Source organism: Hemitrygon akajei, unplaced genomic scaffold, assembly GCF_048418815.1.
Source record: "Hemitrygon akajei unplaced genomic scaffold, sHemAka1.3 Scf000068, whole genome shotgun sequence".
Taxonomy (NCBI): Eukaryota; Metazoa; Chordata; class Chondrichthyes; order Myliobatiformes; family Dasyatidae; genus Hemitrygon; species Hemitrygon akajei.
Window position 1 is genome coordinate 4056459 of NW_027331954.1, and position 20120 is coordinate 4076578.

The window sequence follows — 20120 nt, forward strand, 5'->3', positions numbered from 1 at the left end:
TCCTCTGAAGGGTGTATATAACCAGCGCCTTCCTAATTTTTTTCGGAAATTCCAGCCATTGGTGCTCTGCCTTCAAAGCTGCCGGTGCAGTTTTCCATTCAATTTTAGCCAACTCCTCTCTCATGCCACTGCAATTCCATTTCCGCCGTGGTAATGATGATACATACGACTCTAGCTTCTCCGTCTCAAATGTCAGTGTGAATACCTCTTAACGTAACTGGGAAGAAAATAACTTTTGGTATCGTGCATTATATTATTGGCTAGTATGCCACCAAATTTCATCTCTTCCCTTTTTATCACTTTTAGTTGCCTTTTGCTGGATATTTTAAAAACAGCGGAAGCATCCAATTTACCGCTGACTTTTGCTACCTCATATGTCCTCTCCTTTTTGTAATGCAATCCTTACCGCCCTTTGTCAGCCACGGTTGACTAGCCGTGCGACTTGATAACATTTTCCTCTGCGGTACACATCTGTCCTGTGCCTTGGAAAATTAAAACCAGAAACATCTCTGATTTCCCGTCAAGTCAGCCAGTATCTTCCTCCAATCCACCTCGGCAAGCTCCTTTCCCATGGGCCTCTATATCCCTTTAATTCATTGCGATACTGATTCATGTGAGTTACGCGACTCCCTCTAAAATTGTAGTATAAATTCAATCATATTATGAGCACACTCTCCTGAAGGTTTTTTTTTGTCCTACTTTAATCTCCCTCATAAGGCCTGGTTTATTACACAACAACTAATCTAATATTGCCTCTCCCTGAGTAACCTACAGCTGCTTAAAAAAGCCATCTCTTAGGCGATCGACAAATACCCTGTGTTGTTATCCCACACCAAACTTTTCCATCAATAACCTTACATATTGAAGACCTTCATTATAAATGAGAGTTTACACTTCTAATACTCATTTTCTAGCTCATTTTGCAATCTCAAAAACACGACTACTATTTTGAGTTCCGTATATGCATCCCAAATAGCTTTTGTTTATAACCTTTCGGTTTCATAACTCCACCTACAAAGATTCAACGGTCCAGGACTCTTTGCAATCTCTTTCTAAAGATGCATTACCAACTGATACCAAGAGATCCATAACACCGCCTAAAACTCCCTGGTTTTCCCTTCAATACAGAGTATATCTTTTGATGTTAAGCTCCCAGCTATGGTGATCTTTCAGCCACGACCAATCCCAAATTGCGCCGCGAGGTCATTCACGTTATTCTGAATGCCACGCGCATTTAAATGCAGCACCTTCCATTCTGCATTCTTCGCCCTTTGGAACTTTGCCTCTGTGCCTGAATTTAACTCTTTGTTCTGTCTGCATTTGTACGCAACCATTGACATCTCCTCCCTTACGTTAATGCTACAAACAGCATCTACATATAAACCCGTGGGCGCATCCTCAGCAATACATCCCGTTTCCCGTTCCACTGCCATATTAGTTTACACAACTTTCAACGGCTCTGGTAAATCTGAGAAAGTCAATTGCTTCCTTAGATTCTCAGAAATGCTTCAACAAGTTGCCGCCCATGAGGAAGCTCAGCGAGCAAAGTACGCATGGTGTTACCGAAGCGCACGCGACCTTTTCCGTCAGTTTGAGCAGCCACCCGATACGGCGGAACTGGAGCTTGATTGGAGCTCATAGTCACAGAGTCCGATTTCAACTTACCCGCCACTGGTAAAGGCCCCCGCAGATGTGCGTATGCTACGTTTGCTGAGCCTGTGGGGAAACATAGAAATGATTATATCTCCGTGATCTGGAATCCATAATCCGCTTCCCCTGTCATCAAACCATCCTTTTGGCCATTTCCCGGTCATGCTACCAACGGCGACCTGCATTTCTGATTCGCTGCCAAAGTTTTCAAGCACGTCAGCCTGAGAAGGGATCCGTTTGAAGCGTGTGAAGTAAACAAAGGATTAGAGGACTTGCCAGCCGGACGGGATGCTCAGCGAGGCACAACTGCGACGGACAGTGAGCAGAGGGGGGAGCCGAGAGCTGGGCCAGAGCCCGGGTAAGTTACTAAGCAGGGCGTAAGGCTGAGTACATGAGCTGGGTTGAAGGGCTGTCTGTGGATGACCATGCAAGACCTCAGGAGCGTACTTTGTTCGCAGGAGACAGTAGCTGTGTGATTGTCAAGTAATTTAACGGTAATGCACAGCAAGGACTGAGTTCACCTGTGACAGTTTCCCCACAGTATAACCGTATAACAATTACCGCACGGAAACAGGCCATCTCTGCCCTTCTAGTCCATGCCAACGCTTACACTCACCTAGATCTACGGGCCCGCACTCAGCCCATAACCATCCATTCCTTTCCTATCCATATACCCATCCAATTTTACTTTAAATGACAATACTGAACTTGCATCTACGACTTCTACTGGAAGCTCATTCCACACAGCTACCACTCTCTGAGTAAAGAAATTCCCCCTCGTGTTACCCTTAAACTTCTGCCCCCTAACTTTCAACATGTCCTCCTGTTTGAATCTCCCCTACTCTCAATGGAAAAATCCTATCCACGTCAACACTATTTATTCCCCTAATAATTTTAAATACCTCTATCAAGGCCCCCCTCAACCTTCTACGCTCCAAGGAATAAAGACCTAACTTGTTCATCCTTTCCCTGTAACTTAGGTGCTGAAACCCAGGTAACATGCTAGGAAATCTCCTCTGTACTCTCTCTATTTTGTTGATATCTTTCCTATAATTCGGTGACCAGAACTCTAACACAATAAGAAGAGGACGGCCAAACACGACAGACACACGGTCACCGGGTCTCTGGCACTGAGAGTGGTGCTGTGGCTCAGAAGGGCAGAATGGTGAAGATGACTGCAGTGTGATAGAATAGAGACGAGACTCTGTGGGCACCATTGCGATACCCGGATGATATGTTACCTATCCATTGGCAGGGTGAGGGATGACTCAGATCGGGTCCAAGAGATGACCAACGGCAAGGGAGAGAAGCAATGTCTTGGAGTATATAAGCACAAATGGCTTATTAAGACGAATAGATAGAGTGGACAGCCAGCGCCTCTTCCCCAGGGCACCACTGCTCAATACAAGAGGTCATATCTTCAAGGTAATGGGAGGGAAGTTCAAGGGGGTATTAGAGGAAGGTATTTTACTCAGAGAGTGGTTGGTGCGTGGAATGCACTGCTTGAGTCAGTGGTGGAGGCAGATACACTAGTGAAATTTAGGATACTAGTAGACAGGTAGATGGAGGAATTTAAGGTGGAGGGTTATATGAGAGGCATGGTTTAAACGTCGGCACAATATTGTGGGCCGAAGGACCTGCAAAGTGTTGTATCTTTTTATGTTTCTATAGCATAAAGAGCGAAAAACACGAGATCCTGCAGAAAGAGTTTAAGGGGGCTCGATAGAAAGTTGACAAACAGGACCTACAGGACAGTATCCTCTCTATTGTTGTACCACGTGGACAATCCAAACCAGGGGTGCGTGAAAAGAGCTGGTCCAAGAGCAGGATTTTCGAGATCGTGAATATAGAGATTCGCGGTAGATTTTCTAAATTCATGGGGCGACCGATCAATAAGCAAGTATACGTAAACAGAAATACCTTTCAGGCAGGGACCTGCGTAGGATTAAAACAATAAGCAGAGTTTTGAGCAAGTTTTCTTCGAATTGGGCTTTCAACATCGTGGTGCCTTAAAAGAGCAGTTTTTTATGCAACCTTCGCTTCGCCTAGCGGCTTAATATAATGGGTGATAAACCCCGGCCCGGGCAAACGGAAGGAATCACGTTTGGGTGGATGCTGCGCGATTTGTCCCCTGTTACAGAGCAGTATCCCGAAATAGCAAACAGTGCACAATATGCGATTAAACGATTGAGCTTCATAGCTGTTAGTTTGACTATCTGGTTAGTAGAGAAACGAAATAAAAGAAAAAATAAACAATCTTATTAAACAGTCAGTGCGCAAAGTTGGAGCTCAGTCACAGGCCGATCGTTCAACATCGACTTCCTCTGATCGTCGCTACCCTTGGGACCCTTGATCCGAGTCCACCCCGTCCGGCGGTCTACCAAATCTCTCCATTCGCACCTTCTCTCCTCATGTCCCTCCCTCTCTGGCAAAAGCCCGCAAAATCAACTCCTACCAGCTTCAAAAGACAGGGCGACAAAGTTCCGATTGGCTAGAATGCATACAACAGTCATAGAACCATAGAACACTACAGCACAAAAACATGCCTTTTGGCGCTTCTTGGCTGTGCCGAAGCATTTGTCAGCCTAGTCCCACCGACCTGCACCTGGCCTATATCCCTCCATATACCTCTCATCCAAGTACCTGACCAAGTTTTTCTTAAATGTTAAAAGTGAGCCTGCATTCACTACTTCATTCCACACTCTCACCACTCTCTGTGTGAAGAAGCTCCCTCCATGTTACCTTTAAACTTTTCCCCCTTCAACCTTAACCCATGTCCACTGTTTTTTTTCTCCCCTAGCCTCATTGGAGAAAGCCTGTTTGCATTCACTCTATCTATACGCATCATCATTTTATATACCTCTATTAAATCTCCCCTCATTCTTCTACGCTCCAGGGAATAAAGCCCTAACCTATTCAAACTTTCTTTGTAACTCATTTTCTCAAGTCCCAGCGACATCCTTGTAATCCGTCTCTGCACAGTTTCAAACTAATTGATATCCTTCCTGCAATTTGGTGACCAGAACTGCACACAATACTCCAAATTCGGCCTCACCAATGCCTTATACAAACTCACCATGATATTCCAACTCTTATACTCAATACTTTCATTTATAAAGGCCAACGTACCAAAAGCACTCTTTACAACCCTATCTACCCGTGACGCCACTTTTAGGGAATTTTGTTCCTGTATTCCCAGATCTCTCGGTTCTACTGTACTCATCAGTGCTCTACCATTGTATGTTCTACCTTGGTTTGTCTTTCCAAAGTACAATACCTCACACTTGTCTGTATTAATCTTTATCTGCTATTTTTTCACCACATTTTTCCAGCTGGTCCAAATCCCTCTGCAAGATTTGAAAACCTTCCTCACTGTCCACTGGACCTCAAAACTTTGTATGTTCAACAAACTTGCTGATCCAATTTGCCACATTATCATCCAGATCATTGATATAGATGACTAATAACAATGGACCCAGCACTCATCCCTGTGGCATACCACTGGTCCCAGGCCTCCACTCAGAGAAACAATCCTCTACTACCGCTCTCTGGCTTCTCCCAATGAGCCAATCTCTAATCCAGTTTATTACCTCACCATGTGTACCTAGCGACAGAAAATATTGCTAACTAACCTCCTATACGGGACCTTGTCAAAGGCATTACTGAAGTCCATGTAGACAACATCCACTGCCTTCCCTTCATCCACTTTCCTAGTAACCTCCTCAAATAATTCTAATAGATTTGTGAAACGGATTATTTCTATGGCCGCCTCCACAACAGGTGTCCAGTCTGCAGTCAAGTGAGGGATTGGTGGCCACATATTCCCACAGGTATTCATCGGTATCAGTGCGTTGGGTGTGGAAGTTCTCCTTCATTACATTTGTATAAAACAAATTTCAATCCTCTGTTTCTCTTTTGTTAATTCGTATCACCCGGGTCCGTTGTGAGGATTTCTTTTGGGTTTACTGAGTGTTTTCCAAACAATGTTATCACTATTGTATGTTCTACCTTGGTTTCTCTTTCCAAACTACAATACCACACACTTGTCTGTATTAATCTCTATCTGCTATTTTTTCAGCCCATTTTTCCAGCTGGTCTTTCAGCCGCTACTCAATGACGCCCACGCAGTTATAGCGACCAAATTCTGGTTGCACCACGAGTTCTGAAGGCTGCCTGGATCTACATGGGGAATCTTCAATCCTGAATTCTTCGCCCATTGAACTTTGTTTCTGTGGTAGAATTTAACTCTTTGCTCTGTCGGCATTTGTAATCAATCATTGACTTGTCCTCCCTCACAAGCATATTGAAACACATCCTCTACTGCGGGCTCGACATCAATCGTATCATACTCAATCCCTGAGACCTGCCATATTTATTTAACCACCCCCAACAGCTCCAGTAATTCTGACCAAAAAGAAAAGTCAATTGTTGTTTTCTTCGGCTTTCGGAAACCCTTTAACAAGTTGACACATATGTGATTGCTTAACGAGCTAAATTACATAGTATTACGAGAGCGCTCCTGACACTACCGTCAGTTTGAGCACCCGCGCGATACAGCAGCACTTCTGGTTCATTTTCCGTCCCGCGCATAGTCACTGTCTTCGATTTCCATTTACCTGTCAAGGCGAGTAGGCACCGGAGGTGCAGTTGTGGTATTTTCGTCGGCCCTGTGGGCAAAATAGAAATACTTATATCTCCGTAATCCAGAACCCATCTGCTTCCCGTCTCATTAAACCACAATTTGAACCATTTCCCGATCCTAAGAGAGCGTCACATTGTTCTGACGTCAGAACGTTAGTGCCGAAGTGAATGACTTTGAACAATGTGTACAAAAGGCAAAGAATCAGTGGACGTGCCAGCAAAGCGGGATGCTGAGCGACGCAGAACTGGGACGGGCGGGGTGCAGCGAGGGGAGATCAGAGCGGGGGCCGATCTCGGGTGAGTTATGAAACGGGGCGAAAGGCTGAGCACATGAACTGGGTTGAAGATCTGGATGCGGAGGTCACGTGAGATCTCAGCAGAGCACTTTGTGCGATTCAGGCGGGTATCAAAAGAACAGAATTGAAAATACGGAGACAAAAACCATGGGCTATTGCAAATTGTGCTGGAGAGCTTTGAATGGAGTTCAGGGAAATGATGGATGGATGGATGAGCGGAATAGGTAGTTTGCATCTGTCTTCACTGTGGAAGATACCAGTAATTTGACCAACATGCAGAGGCATGCGTGCCGTGACGGGTCCAGTCAACGGAGAGGGATTCAACAGAAACGGCGGATAGTTCAGGTGCAGCTTCGCGGCAGTGCCTTTTAGTGCGCTAAGTTTTAGAGTGCGCCTGTCTCAGTTCCTCATACTTAAGGGAAGTAACAACTTTATCATTATGTTCGTACTTCTCCATTTCTCATCTGGCAGTGCCAATTGCTCCGGAGGCAGTATTTTCTATTGCGTTTGCGATGCGGGAGGTCTACCTGGCGTCAACCTTTATGGAGAATCAAATCTGCACCTGCTGCACCGTGCTGCCGCTTCTCTGAGAACGTTTGAACGATCTGGAGAAGCAGTTGATTATCTTCAACTCATAAGGGAGAATGAGGAGGTGATAGATAAGAGCTGTAGGGAGCCAATCATATCCTGGCTTGACTATAACTCCTGTCTACTCCTTCTCACTTTTCTTGACAGGACGAAGGTCATCGAGCTACCTGTCTAGTACCCTAATTCGTCCCTAAGGAGCAGCAGCTCGACGTACCTGATGTGCATGTAGTCGTCCAGCAGGCTGGGTGTCTCCCGGATTTCCCACATCTCACACCCAGAACAGAACACCAGCCTCACAGACATATATCCTGTTTCTCTTCCTCAGACTTTACATACCTCACTTCGACCCGTTATCCACGAATCCCGAATGAACCAATGCCCCACCGTTCTGCCTGAGATCACTTCGGTCGATGAACGCTCCTTTGATGACTGCTCCGCTTGGCAGCCTCCCTTTTCTGCCTGAATCTGTCCTCCTATTTAACTCACGAGTTCCTTCCTACATGCCCTTTCCAAGTTCCCTTTGCAACGTAATACACACATGTTCTCTATCATTCTGACTTCTATATATTGCATGTGTATTTATTCGTAGAACTTCCTAACTCCACCTACAAAGATTCCACATTCTCTGACCCTAACATTTTTCTACAGATGTTATTTCATCTGTTACTAACAGAGCTATCCCAACGCATATGACTTCCTGAATGTGTTGTTGACAAAAAAAGGATATCCTTAGATGTTAAGCTCCCACATTCGACCGTCTTTCAGCCGGTACTCAGTGATGCCCATGGCGTCAGTGTCTAATTGTCGGTCCATTCCATTCTAAATGCTGCACGCATCTAAATGCAGCAGGGTCAGTCCTGCATTCCTCGCCATTTGAAATTCACCTCTGCGGTAGAACTGATCTCTTTGCTCTGTCTGCCCTCGTCCTTCGCTACAAGCATCTTACCCACATCATCTACTTATAAACTTGCTGGCCCTTCATCAACTGTATCATACTGGATCCCTGTCTCTGCGATGTTATATTAACCACGCCCAACTGCTCTTGTAAATCGGACGCATAGAAAAATCAATTATTGTTTTATTAGATTTTCTGAAAGGCTTTCACAAAGTTCTACAGATGAGGCGGCTTACCGAGCTAAGATGACATAGTGTTAACGGAGCACATCCGACCCTAACATTAGTTTGAACACCCACTCGGTACAGCAAAACAGTTAGTCTTCAATTTCCACTTACCCCTCAAGTTGAAAAACTGCCACCCCTGCAAGTGGACTGAGGTGGCCAACCCTGTGAGCAAAATAGAAACAATTATATTTGTGTAATCTGGAGCCTATCTGCTTCGCGGCTCATTAACCCAACCTTTGAACTTGTTCCCGGTCCTCTCACTGTGCACTGTTTTTAACTTTGATCAGAACGTTCCAACAGGTCATTTCGAAAAGGGATGAGTTTGAAGAATTTGATAAGAACAACGAATGACTGGGCCTGTCAGCAAAGTTGGATGTATAGCGACGCAGAACCGCGACCGCCCCAGTGCAGAGACGGAGCTCAATTCTGCACCACATCTCCGCTGAGGTACTAAACAGGGTTAAAGGCTGAGCACATGAAGTGGGTTGAAGAGCTGGCAATAGATGATCACGTGAGATCTCAACAGCGCACTTTGTACAACTAAGGTGGACAACAAAGGGGCCCTGGAAAAACACATTTGAAGATATGGAAAGAATAAGCGATAGGTTTTAAGGCACAGTTACACATTGAACGTGACGCTGGAGAAGTTTGAATGATACTCAGGGAAATGATGGATAAGCGCAACAGGCACTTTGAATCTTTCTTCACTGTGGAAGACACCAGTTATCTGAGCAACATCTCAAGGGAAATGTGTTGTCAGGACACCCAGCGGCAGAGAGGGATTCATTGGGAAAGCGGAAAATTCAAGCGCATGTGTCGCGGAAATGCACTTGTGCGTGTTAGGCTTTAGAGTGCGCCAGTCCAAGATCCTCAAGCGTAGGTGGTGGAAAGTTATCGGCAACTTTATCACTTGATCTTATTTCTCCATTCCTCGTCGGTTAACGAGAATTGGTACAGCGGCGGTGTTTTCGCAATGCTGGAGGGCTAGACGTCGTCCACCCTCACGGATAAACAAATCTGCACCAGGTGCACCGAGCTGCAGCTTATGAGGGAACCAATTAAGGAGCACAACGTGCCGCACGAAGCTGGTTAACGAGCTAGGAAAGCATAGTGTTACCGAGGCGTTCCTGACCCGTCCGTCAGATGGAGCAGGCACCCGATACGGCAACACTTTAATCGCCTCGTGCACAGACCTAGTCTTCGAGTTCTACTTACCGCTACATTTATACTTACAAGCGTCGCGGAGGTGGAGATGCTCTTAATTTGCGTTTCCTGTAGGGAAAAATAGAAAACTCTTTCTCAGTAACGCGTAATCACCTCCCGGCTTCTTAAACCACCCTTTGGTCCATTTCCCAGTCCTGTCAGAGCGTACCACATTTCTCATTCGCTGTCATGACATTCGAGCAGGTTAGTTTGAAAGGGGATCTGTTTGAAGAATCTAAAATAAACAAAGGTTTAGAGGACCTGCCAGCAAAGCGGAATGCTCAGCGATGCAGAACTGTGACGGTCAGTGAGCAGAGAGGGGAGCCGAGAGCTGGGCCAAAGCTCGGGTGAGTTGTCAAACAGGGCAATAGGCCGAGCACGTGAAATGAGTTGAAGATCTGGCCGTGGATAACGACGTGAGACCTCATGAGCGCACTTTGTACAATTAAGACGGACAACACAAGGATCATAAAAGAACAGATTTTTAGATAGGGAAACAATAAGCAATAGTCTAGAAGGAACAATTATAAATTGAACAACAACAATCAATAGTCTAGAGGGAACAATTATAAATTGAACAACCATACGCAATAGGCTAGAATGAACAATTATTAATTGAACATGTTGCTGGAGGGGTTTAAATAGGATTCAGGGACATAGTGGATGAGCGCAATTAGTATTTACAGTGACCATCACTGCGGAAGACACCCGTAATTTGGCCAACATTCAAGTGTGATGAGGTGTGCGGCAACCAATCTACAGAGAGGGATTCGTTAGATAAGGCGGAAAATTCAATTGCATGTGTACAGGCAATGACTTTGAGTATGCCAGGCTTTAGGGTGCGCCAGTCTAAGATCCTTAGGCTTAGGCGAGGGAAAAGTGTCTGGCTATGTTATCACTGAGTTCTTATTTCTCCATTCCCTGTCTGCTGGCGAGAACTGTTCCAGGGTCAATGTTCTGTAACCGGTTTCCGATGCGGGATGTCTAGACTTCCCCCTCTTCAATAAACAAATCTGCAATTACTGCACCGAGCTGCATCTTCTGAAAAAAAGTATCAACTAACTCAAAAAGAAGTTGATGATCTTCCACGCATTCGGGACAATTAAGAGGTGACAGATAGGAGCAATAGGGAGCTAGTTTGCAGTAGACCGTAGCTGTGTGATTGTCAAGTAAAGCAAAGGAAATGCACAGCAAGCACAGAGTACACCTGGGGCAATTTCGCCACAATTATGAGTACAACTTTAGAAGCTATTGTGAAGGACGGCCAACCACGGGGAGACACAGACACCTGCCTGTTGCCAGGATCAGGAGTGTCTCAAATCGGGTCCGAGAGATCACCAAGAACAAGGGTGAGCAGCCATGGCTTGCAGTATATATGTACCAATGGTGTCGATAGAAGAGGTGTGGAAGCCCTGCAGAGTGACTTTACGATCTCGATAAAAGCGGACAAACTGGACCTCCATGTCAGTAATCTGTACCACGTGGACAATCCACACCAGAGGTGCGTGAAAGGAGCTCGTTCATAAGCAGGACTATCGGGAGTTTGAATGCAGAGTTTTGCGGCAGATTTCCTGAATTCATGGAACAACCAATCAACAAGTGATTGTGAGTGAAAAGAGGTATCTTTCAGTTACGAACGCGCAGAAGATTAAAAAAAAGAGTTTCGAGCGAGTTTTCTCTGAGTTGACCATTCGACATTGGGGTGCAGTAAAAGAGTTACATTTTCATTAGGCGGCGATCCAGATTTTGAAGGAAAGTTTTTGTTTTATTTTGTTTGTTTCTATTTTTTATTACTGAATTGAGGAGCGACAATTCAGAAAGTGGAATTCATTTAAAAGGGACCAGCGAGACCTGTTTTGTGAGAGGGTTCGGCTCATCAGGCTTGGGCGAGATCAGGCTTTGGTGAGGCAAATCGTCTTGTAAGTTGCACTCTCTCTGTACTTATTTGTCCATTCCTCATTTATTCTGGCATAGTGCTGAGGTGAGAATCGCTGCAGAAGTAGTGTTCTGTACATAGGTGTGAAGTAGGAAGTCTGGCAGACGTCCAGCATCGTAAATTAACACATCTGCACTAGGGGCACAAAGATACAGTTCCCGAGAGAGGTTATCAAGGAACAAGAACTACAGATCGACGACCTTCGTCTCATACAGGATAATGAAGACATGATCGATCGAAACTACCGGTTTGGAGCTCTAAAGAAGTCAAACGCTCCTGATATTTTAACTCCGTTATTCCCGAAATTACTCTCGTGTACTTCCACTTAATTCTCTCTAATGACAACACATCCTTTCTGAGAAAAAAGAACCAAAAACTGTTGAAGAATTTGCAAGTGCGGCTTACTAGCAACTTAAACAGTGACATCCTTTTGTCTTTGCTTTTATATTATCTTCCTGTTAAAATAAATGACACCACTGCATTTGTTTACCTTACCCCAGACTCACCCTGTAAATTAAACTTTTGGGAAACTTGCACGAGATCCTATAAGTCTCGCTGTATGATTGTTCCCTCCCCGCATTTAGATAAGAGTCCACATTATTGATCCTTTAACCAAAATTCGTTATCATACATTTCCGAACACTGTTTCCCATCTGCCATATTTTTGGCAGATTCGTCCAGTTTGACTATGTCCTGCGGAACTGGCAGAGTCGTCCAGTTTGTCTATGTCCTGAGGAACTCTAAACTTCCTCAGAACTACCCAACCCTCCATCCATCTTTACCAGAAAGTTATCAATTCGTTTATCTAAGTCATGGACAGACAATGTGTAAAGCAGCCGTCCCAATACTGACCCTTGAGTAACACCACCAGTCATGGGTAGGCAATCAGAAAAGGCCTGTTTTAATCCTATCCTCTGCGTCCAGCCTTTCCTGTAACGCTATAGCATTTTATCTTGTTAAGCAGCCTTATTTGTGGCATCTTCTCCAAAGCCTTCTGAAAATCCAAGTAAATGAATTCCACCACCTCTCCTTTGTTCATGCTGCTGGTTACTTCCTTGAAGAAATCTACAGATTTTTCAGGCAAAACTTCCTTTCACAGAAACCATGCTGAATTTGAGTTATGTAATAATTAGTTTCCAAATATCTGGAAACATTCCTGATAATTGATCCAACAATTTCACAACCACTGACGCCAGACTAACTTGCCATGTTATTCCTTCTTTTGCCATCCTCCATTCTTGAATAGTGGAGTGACATTTACACTCTTCCAATCCTCGGCTACCTCGCCGAAATCAAATGATTCTAGAGAGATCATAAACTTTGCATCCGGTACCTCTTCAGCAACATCTCTTGGGCCTCCGGCAAGTAGTACATGAAATTGTAATGGGAGATAAGGAGATGGCGGAGGGACTGAAAGGGCATTTTGCATTAGTCTTCACTGAGGAAGACATCAGCAATATGCCGGACATTCAACGGTGTCAGGGAAGAGAAATATGCGCAGTCACAATTGCGACAGAGAAACTACTCAGGAAACTGAATAGTCTATGGGCAGATAAATCTCCTGGACCAGATAGAATGGATCCTCGTGTTCTTAAGGAAGTAACAGTGGAGATTGGGGAGGCATTAGCGGTGATCGTTCAAAAGCCGATAGATTTTGGTCTGGTTCCGGAGGACTGGAAGATTGCAAATATCACTTCGCTATTTAAGAAGGGGGCAAGGAAGGTAAAAGTAAATAATAGGCCTGTTAGCTTGACATCGGTGTTTGGAAAGTTGTTGGAGTCGATTGTCAAGGATGAGGTTACGGAGTACCTGGAGGCATATGACATGATAGGCGGAACTCAGCATGGTTTCCTTAAAGGAAAATACTGCCTGACAAACCTAGTGCAATTTTTTGAAGAAATTACAATTAGGCTAGACAAGGGAGATGCAGTGGATGTTGTGCATTTGGATTTTCGGAATCCTTTGACAAGGTGCTGCACATGAGGCTGCTAAACAAGATAAGAGCACATGGAATTACGGGAAAGTTACATTCGTGGATAGAGCGTTGCCTGATTGGCAGGAAACAGAGAGTGGGAATAAAGGGATCCCATTCTAGTTGGCTGCCGTTACCAGTTGTGTTCCATAGGGTTCCGTGTTAGGGTCGCTTCTTTTTACATTGTATATCAACGATTTGGATAATGGAATAGATGGCTTTGTGGCTAAGTTTGCTGATGATACAAAGATAGGTGAAGGGGCCGTTAGTGCTGAGGAAACAGAGTGTCTGTAGAGAGACTTGGATAGATTGGGGGAATGGGCATAGATTGGCAAATGGATTACAATGTCGGAAAATGTACGGTCATGCACTTTGGTAGAAGGAATAAACGGGCAGACTATTATTTACATGGGGAGAGAATTCAAAGTTCTCTTGGGAGTCCTCGTGCAGGATACCCTTAAGGTTAACCTCTAGGTTGAGTCGGTGGTGAAGAAGGCGAATGCAATGTTGGCATTCATTTCTAGAGGAATAGAATATAGGATCAGGGATGTGATGAAGAAGCTTTATAAAGCACTGGTCCGACCTCACGTGCAATACTGTGTGTAGTTTTCGGCTTCTTATTTAAGAAAGGATGTACTGACATTGGAGAGGGCTCAGAGAAGATTCACTAGAATTATTCCGGGAACGTGAAGGTTAACATGTGAGGAACGTTTGACCGTGCTTGGACTGTACTCCTTGGAGTTTAGAAGAATGAGGGGGGACCTCATAGAAACATTTCGAATGTTGAAAGCCATGGACAGATTGGATGTGGCAAAGTTGTTTCCCATGGTGGGGAAGACTAGTACGACAGGACATGACTTGATGATTGCAGGGCGCCCATTCAGAACAGAGATGCGAAACAATGTTTTTAGTCAGAGGGTGGAGAATCTATGGAATTTGTTGCCACGGACAGCAGTGGAGGCCAAGTTATAAGACAGAGATTGATAGGTATCTGAGTAGTCAGGGCATCAAAGGTGATGTTGAGATGGCGGGGGAATGGGGCTAAAGGGGAGATTGAATCAGCTCATGATGAAATGGCGGAGCAGACTCGATGGGCCGCATGGCCGACTTCTGCTCCCTTGTCTTATGGTCTTATGGTAGTAGAACTGGCCAACGTGACTTATACACCTTAAGTCTTTGAAGTTTCCCTTTCACCTGTTCCTTTCTGATAGCAACGGCACTCATATCTGCTTCCTGATATTCACGGACCTCTGGTGCAACGCTAATGCCTTTAACAGTGAAGGCAGATGCAGTGTACCTGTTGTTGACTGGCGATTTCTTGCCCCCATTAGCACTCTACCAGCAACATTTTACAATGTTTCAATATCAACTCTCAATTCCTTTTTTCTCTCTATATAACAAAAAAAAAAACTTTTAGTATTCTGGACTTATCGTTTTCGCTAGTCTGTTCTCATATGTCATCTTTTCCATTCTTATTCCTTTTTGGATGCCTTTTTTCCCGAATTGAAAAGGTTCCTACTCACTTTTGCTGAAACAAAAGCCATTTCTATTGTTTTTATGCAGTCCTTATCTTCCATTAGCTGCCACGGTTGACTACCCTGTTCACTTGTGAAACTCTTCCGCTGTCTTACATATGTGTCCTGTTCCTTCTGAGTTGTTCCCAGAATCTTCAGTCATCTCTGGTCTGCCATCACCCTCTTCGATATTCTCCAACAATCCAACTGGACAAGCACATCACTCAAGCCCTTATAAATCCCTTTATTCCAATCTAATACTATGAGATGTGAATTATACTTCTTCCTATCAAAGTGCAGTATGAATTGAATCAGATTATGATCACCGTCTCCTAAGATTCCATGTACGTCAACCTTCCTGAATTATTACAGAAAGTCCAGTGTAAAATAGTTTTCACGAGTGGACTCGAGAACAATCTGCTCTAAAAAGCAATCTTATAGCGATTCAACGAATTCCTAACTTGCAATGCGTTGGCAAACTGATTTTACCAATAGCCTTGTGGATTGAAGTTCCCGTTAAGATTGTGTCATTTTCCTTCTTATATGCCTCTTCTAGCTCCCTTTGCAATTTAAACCATACATTATGTCTACTATTTTGAGGCCTGTATATGATTCCCACAATGTGTATTTTTCTCTTAGATTTTCCTAACTACACCAACGAAGATTCCACCTTTGTTTTCGCCTCTTTCTGAAGATGTTATCCCATCTGTTGCCAACAGAGCCGCCCTACTGTATATTCCTTCCTATCTGTCTTGTTGATACAAAGTGTATCGTTAGATGTTATACACGAAACGTTTGCTTTCTTTCTGCCACTAATCAGTGATGCCCACGATGTCATAGCGACCAAACTCTAACTGCACCACGAGTTCGTCTATATTATTCTGAATGCCCCGCGCATTTAAATACGGCACCTTCAGTCCTATATTCTCCGCATTTTGAACTTTGACTGTGTGATGGAATTTAACTCTTTGTTCTGTTTGTATTTGTACCCAGTCATGGATTTTTCCATCATTAAACACATGTACATGTTACACATAGCATCTAAATGTAAAACAGATTGCTCATATTCAGCTGTATCATACTGTTCACATTCCTCAGCCATATTAGTTTAAACCACTGCAAACAACTCTCGTAAATCTGAGAGTCAATTGATATTCACTCCTTAGATTTTCAGAAAGACTTTAACAAGGTGCTGCACGTGTTTCTTTTTAAATTTGTAATGCTTTCTGTTTGCGACAGAGCCACCCCACAGCATATGCCTTCCTATCTGTCCTTCTGATACAAAGTATATCCGAAGATGCTAAGCTCTCAACTATGACCTTCTTTCAGGCACTACTCAGTGATGCCCACGACTTCACAGCGAGAAATCTCTGGTTGCACCACAAGGTCGTCCACGTAATTCTGAATGTTGCGCGGATCTAAATGCGAAAGCTTCAGTCCTACATTCTTTGGCTCAGTTTTGTCTCAGTGGTAGAATTTAATTATTTATTTTGTCTGCATTTGTCACCAATCTTGACTTGCCCTCCCTTACATGCATGTGACACGCATCCACTACTTGTAAATCTGCCGACTCATCATCATTTGCATCATACTCGATCCCTTATCTCTGCCATAATATTTTAAACACGCCCAACAGCTATAGGAAATCTGAAGGCAAAGAAAAGTCAGTTGTTGTTTTCTTAGATTGCCAGAAACGTTTTAACAAGGTGCCACATATGAGGCTGCTTAACGAACTAAATTGCATGGCATTACCAGAGAGCTCTCGACCCGATCGTCAGTTTGAGCACCCACACGATACACCAGCACTTTTGGTTCATCTATCGCCTCGTGCACAGTCACAGCCTTCCATTTCCACTCACCTGCCACGGCGAGAAGCTCTTGGGAGTGCAGCTATCGCGGGTCTGTCGGGCCTGTGGGCAAAGTAGAAAGAATTATATCTTCGTAATCTAGAACCTATCTGCTTCCCGTCTCGTTAAATCATCCAGTGAACTACTTCCCGCTTCTGTCATTCCATCCCGCTTTACTGACTCGCTGTCAAAACTTTTGAGCAGGTTCGTGCGAAAGAGTGTGAGTTTGCAGAATGTGAAGAAAACAAAGCATCAGTAGATCTGCTTGCAAAGCGGGATGCTCAGCGACGCAGAACTGCAACGGGCAGGGTGCAGAGAGACGAGGTCAAAGCTGGGCCCGACCTCGGGTAGTTATTAAACAGGGTAAAAGGCTGAGCACATGAACTGGGTTGGAGAGATAGCTGTGGAGATGACGTGAAATCTCAGCATCACACTCTGTGCGATAAGTCTGGCAACAGCTTTGAAGATACGGAAATAACGAGCGATAAGCGAGAAGACACAATGACACATTGTACTGGAGAGGTGTGAATGCGATTCAGCAAAATGATGGATGGAATAGCGTAATAGGTATTTTTCATCTGTCTTCACTGTGGAAGACACCAGTAATTTGATCAACATCTCAAGGCTAATGTGTTCTGCGGCGACCAGTCAACAGAGAGCGACTCAACAGAAATGGCGGAAAATTCACGTGCCCTTTTCGCGGAAATCCCTTTCAGAGTGCTAGGCTTTACAGTGCGCCTGTCTAAGATAGTGAGGCTTAAGCGAGATAAAAACATCTGTCAAATTTATCAGTGCGTTCTACTTTCTCCATCCCGCGTCTGTTAGTTGGAGCTGCAGGCTCATGAATGTCTCAGATCGGGCTTTTGGGACCCCAATGGCGAGGGTGAGCAAGCATTCTTCCTGGTGTACGTTGAACCCAACGATACAGGTAGTCAATGTGAGGGAGTTCTGCAGGGAAATTTTAGAGAGTTCTGTAGAATTCCGACAAATATGAGTCCAGGGTAATAATCTCTGGAGTGCTTTATCACGTGGACAATCCACCCCAGGGATGTTCTTTTCAGATTCAATGAACGACCAACCAACAAATGACAGTGAGTAAACCAAACTATATATTCAGTCAGGGAAACGCATCAGATTAAAGAAAAGTAGTGTTTCGAGCCAGTTTTCGCCTAGACGGACAATCAACGCCAAGGCTGCATCAGAAGAGCTAGGTTTGGAATCAGGGTGGCGATCAAGTTATAAGGGCAGTAATTCTTCAACTGTTTTTTTTTTTATTTAAGAGGCGATCAGTTCGCAACTGGGTTTCATTAACGGAAGGTGCCGGTATATACAGTCAGTCTGGCTTTCGGGAGATCAAGTTAGTTGAGGTAAACTGTCCTGTAACTCACTCCCTCTCTGTACTTAGAGCAGATTGTTTAAATAAGTATCGTTCCTGGTGCAGTGTTGGAATGTGGGAAGTCAGGCTGACGTTCAACATCCCGAATAAACACATCTGCACCAGGAGCAGCAAGTTCCAGCTCCGGAGAAGACGAAGGCCACCGAGTTGCAGCGAGTTCGTCTCACGTGGAGGAATGATTACCTGATCGATAGTAGCGACCGGTTTGGAGATCAAACCGTGTCAACGTGTTTCCATTCAGCAGAACAGTTGTTGGTTGACGGAAGGGAGTGTGGAGAGGAAGTGTAGCTCGTGGGGGATTGGTGTAAAATGAGCAGCCGAAGCCTGAATGTGGAGAAGACAAAAGACATACTTGCGGACTTCAGGAAGGTGCAGTGAAACCCTAAATATTATATACGTACACATATATGCACATATATATATATATTTTGGTGAGGAATAGGAGTAAGTGATCGAATAAAGAAGAATAACTGAGTAATATAAAATCCACATTATAATAAGTATTTCTCGAGATAGGTATATCACCGTCTACTTTTGCTTCCGTTTAGCTTTTCAACATTTTTAAAGTTAGCCAAACCTAATGGCTTTTCTGGAGGGGGTGACGGCTGTCATTGGAAAACTCCCAGTCTCTTCCTGATATACTTCTCTCGGCCTCCTCCCGTCTCCTGTCTTCTCGATTCTCGCACTATTTCCCAAGCAGAGCGGGATAATTCATCTGCCAGGCTTTCCCTCGCTTTGATCACGCTATCGGGCAACCCTCTGGCGTTCATGTCTGTAATTGCCTCTTCCACTGTCTCATCTTGATAAAACACTCGAAGTTTAGCAGGGTACGGAGTTTGGAATCTAATCCTTTCTTGCTTTAGCATTCGCTTTACTTCAGATTATTCTTTACATTTCTGCAGGACCGCGGAGGGGGGGGGGTGTTATCTTGGTCGAAATATATTAATTTATCGTCTGAAAACACCCTCTTCCGACCTCAAGCCCTTCGTAGAATCTCCGCCTTGGTACTGCATGGAAGGAGTTTAATTATGATCGAACGGGGCTTATCTCTGCAGCGCGGGCAGGCTTCGGGGCGAGCACACGATGCTCTCTCTCTCAGTTTCCAGCTCCACAGTCGGGGGAAGCTCCAGCGCGTCCTGCAGCAACTTTCCGGCAAACTCCGTCACAGACAAACACTCAGATCCTTCGGGAACGTTGTATATTCTGATATTTTCCCGCCGTGATCTTCCCTCCAGGTCAAGCAGTTTACTTTCTTGTTCATTTAACATCTTTATCGTCTTACTGAGTATCCGTTCAACGTTTTGAACGCGATCTTCCACCTTCTCAATTCGAGTCTCTGCCACCGCTATTTTCTGATTGACGATGCCGAGCTCTGACTTAATATCATGTAGCTGCTGTTTTATATCTTTCTGGAACTCCCTTATCTCTTTCAAAATTTCGATCATATTCGCCGCTTAGCCTGAACGAGCCCCAGCGTCCGCCTCGCTAGTACGGGATTGGGTAGGAGAGCCGCTCGCTGCTCTCCTCCCGGCCGCAGGCTCCGCAGAGTCGCTTTTTCATTTCCATTCGTTTTCCCTATTCTTGCCCCTCTTATCAGTTCAAATACTTTGAAAAATACTATATTTGATGGGTTAACGGGGCTTAATACGTGTTTTCCCGGAGGAGATAGTGACTTAAGCTGCCATTCTAAAGAATCGTACATGAATTTGCAAGAAATGCCTTCTAGTTCTGGATTCCCCACGCAGGAAATACCCTCTCCACGTCCACCTGATCTAGTCCTTTCAACATTAGGCTGGTCTCAATAAGATCCCCATGCATTATTTTAAATTCCTGATATAACTGAACAAAATTGCCAAAACCTCTACCTACGTTAGTGCCTCTCACATTGCAGTATGAATTCAGTCATATCATGATCACTGCCTCCTATGGGTTCCTTTACGTTAAGCTCCAAAATA

At 44.4% G+C, this 20120-nt stretch overlaps 1 protein-coding gene across 2 annotated transcripts in view; it reads right to left on the bottom strand.

Annotated features, from left to right (window-relative positions):
- LOC140722042 (uncharacterized) overlaps positions 1-20120 on the bottom strand; it is a 50388-nt gene that overhangs the window by 15531 nt on the left and 14737 nt on the right. The window contains exons 8-12 of one of the 2 annotated variants that reach the window (XM_073036851.1): positions 16782-16832; positions 9531-9569; positions 8409-8459; positions 6267-6317; positions 1666-1716 (exon numbers count right to left, since the gene is read on the bottom strand). In XM_073036851.1, the coding sequence (XP_072892952.1) occupies positions 1666-1716; positions 6267-6317; positions 8409-8459; positions 9531-9569; positions 16782-16832 (243 nt within the window). The remainder of the gene's footprint in view (positions 1-1665; positions 1717-6266; positions 6318-8408; positions 8460-9530; positions 9570-16781; positions 16833-20120) is intronic. The other variant, XM_073036852.1, reaches the window with a different exon arrangement.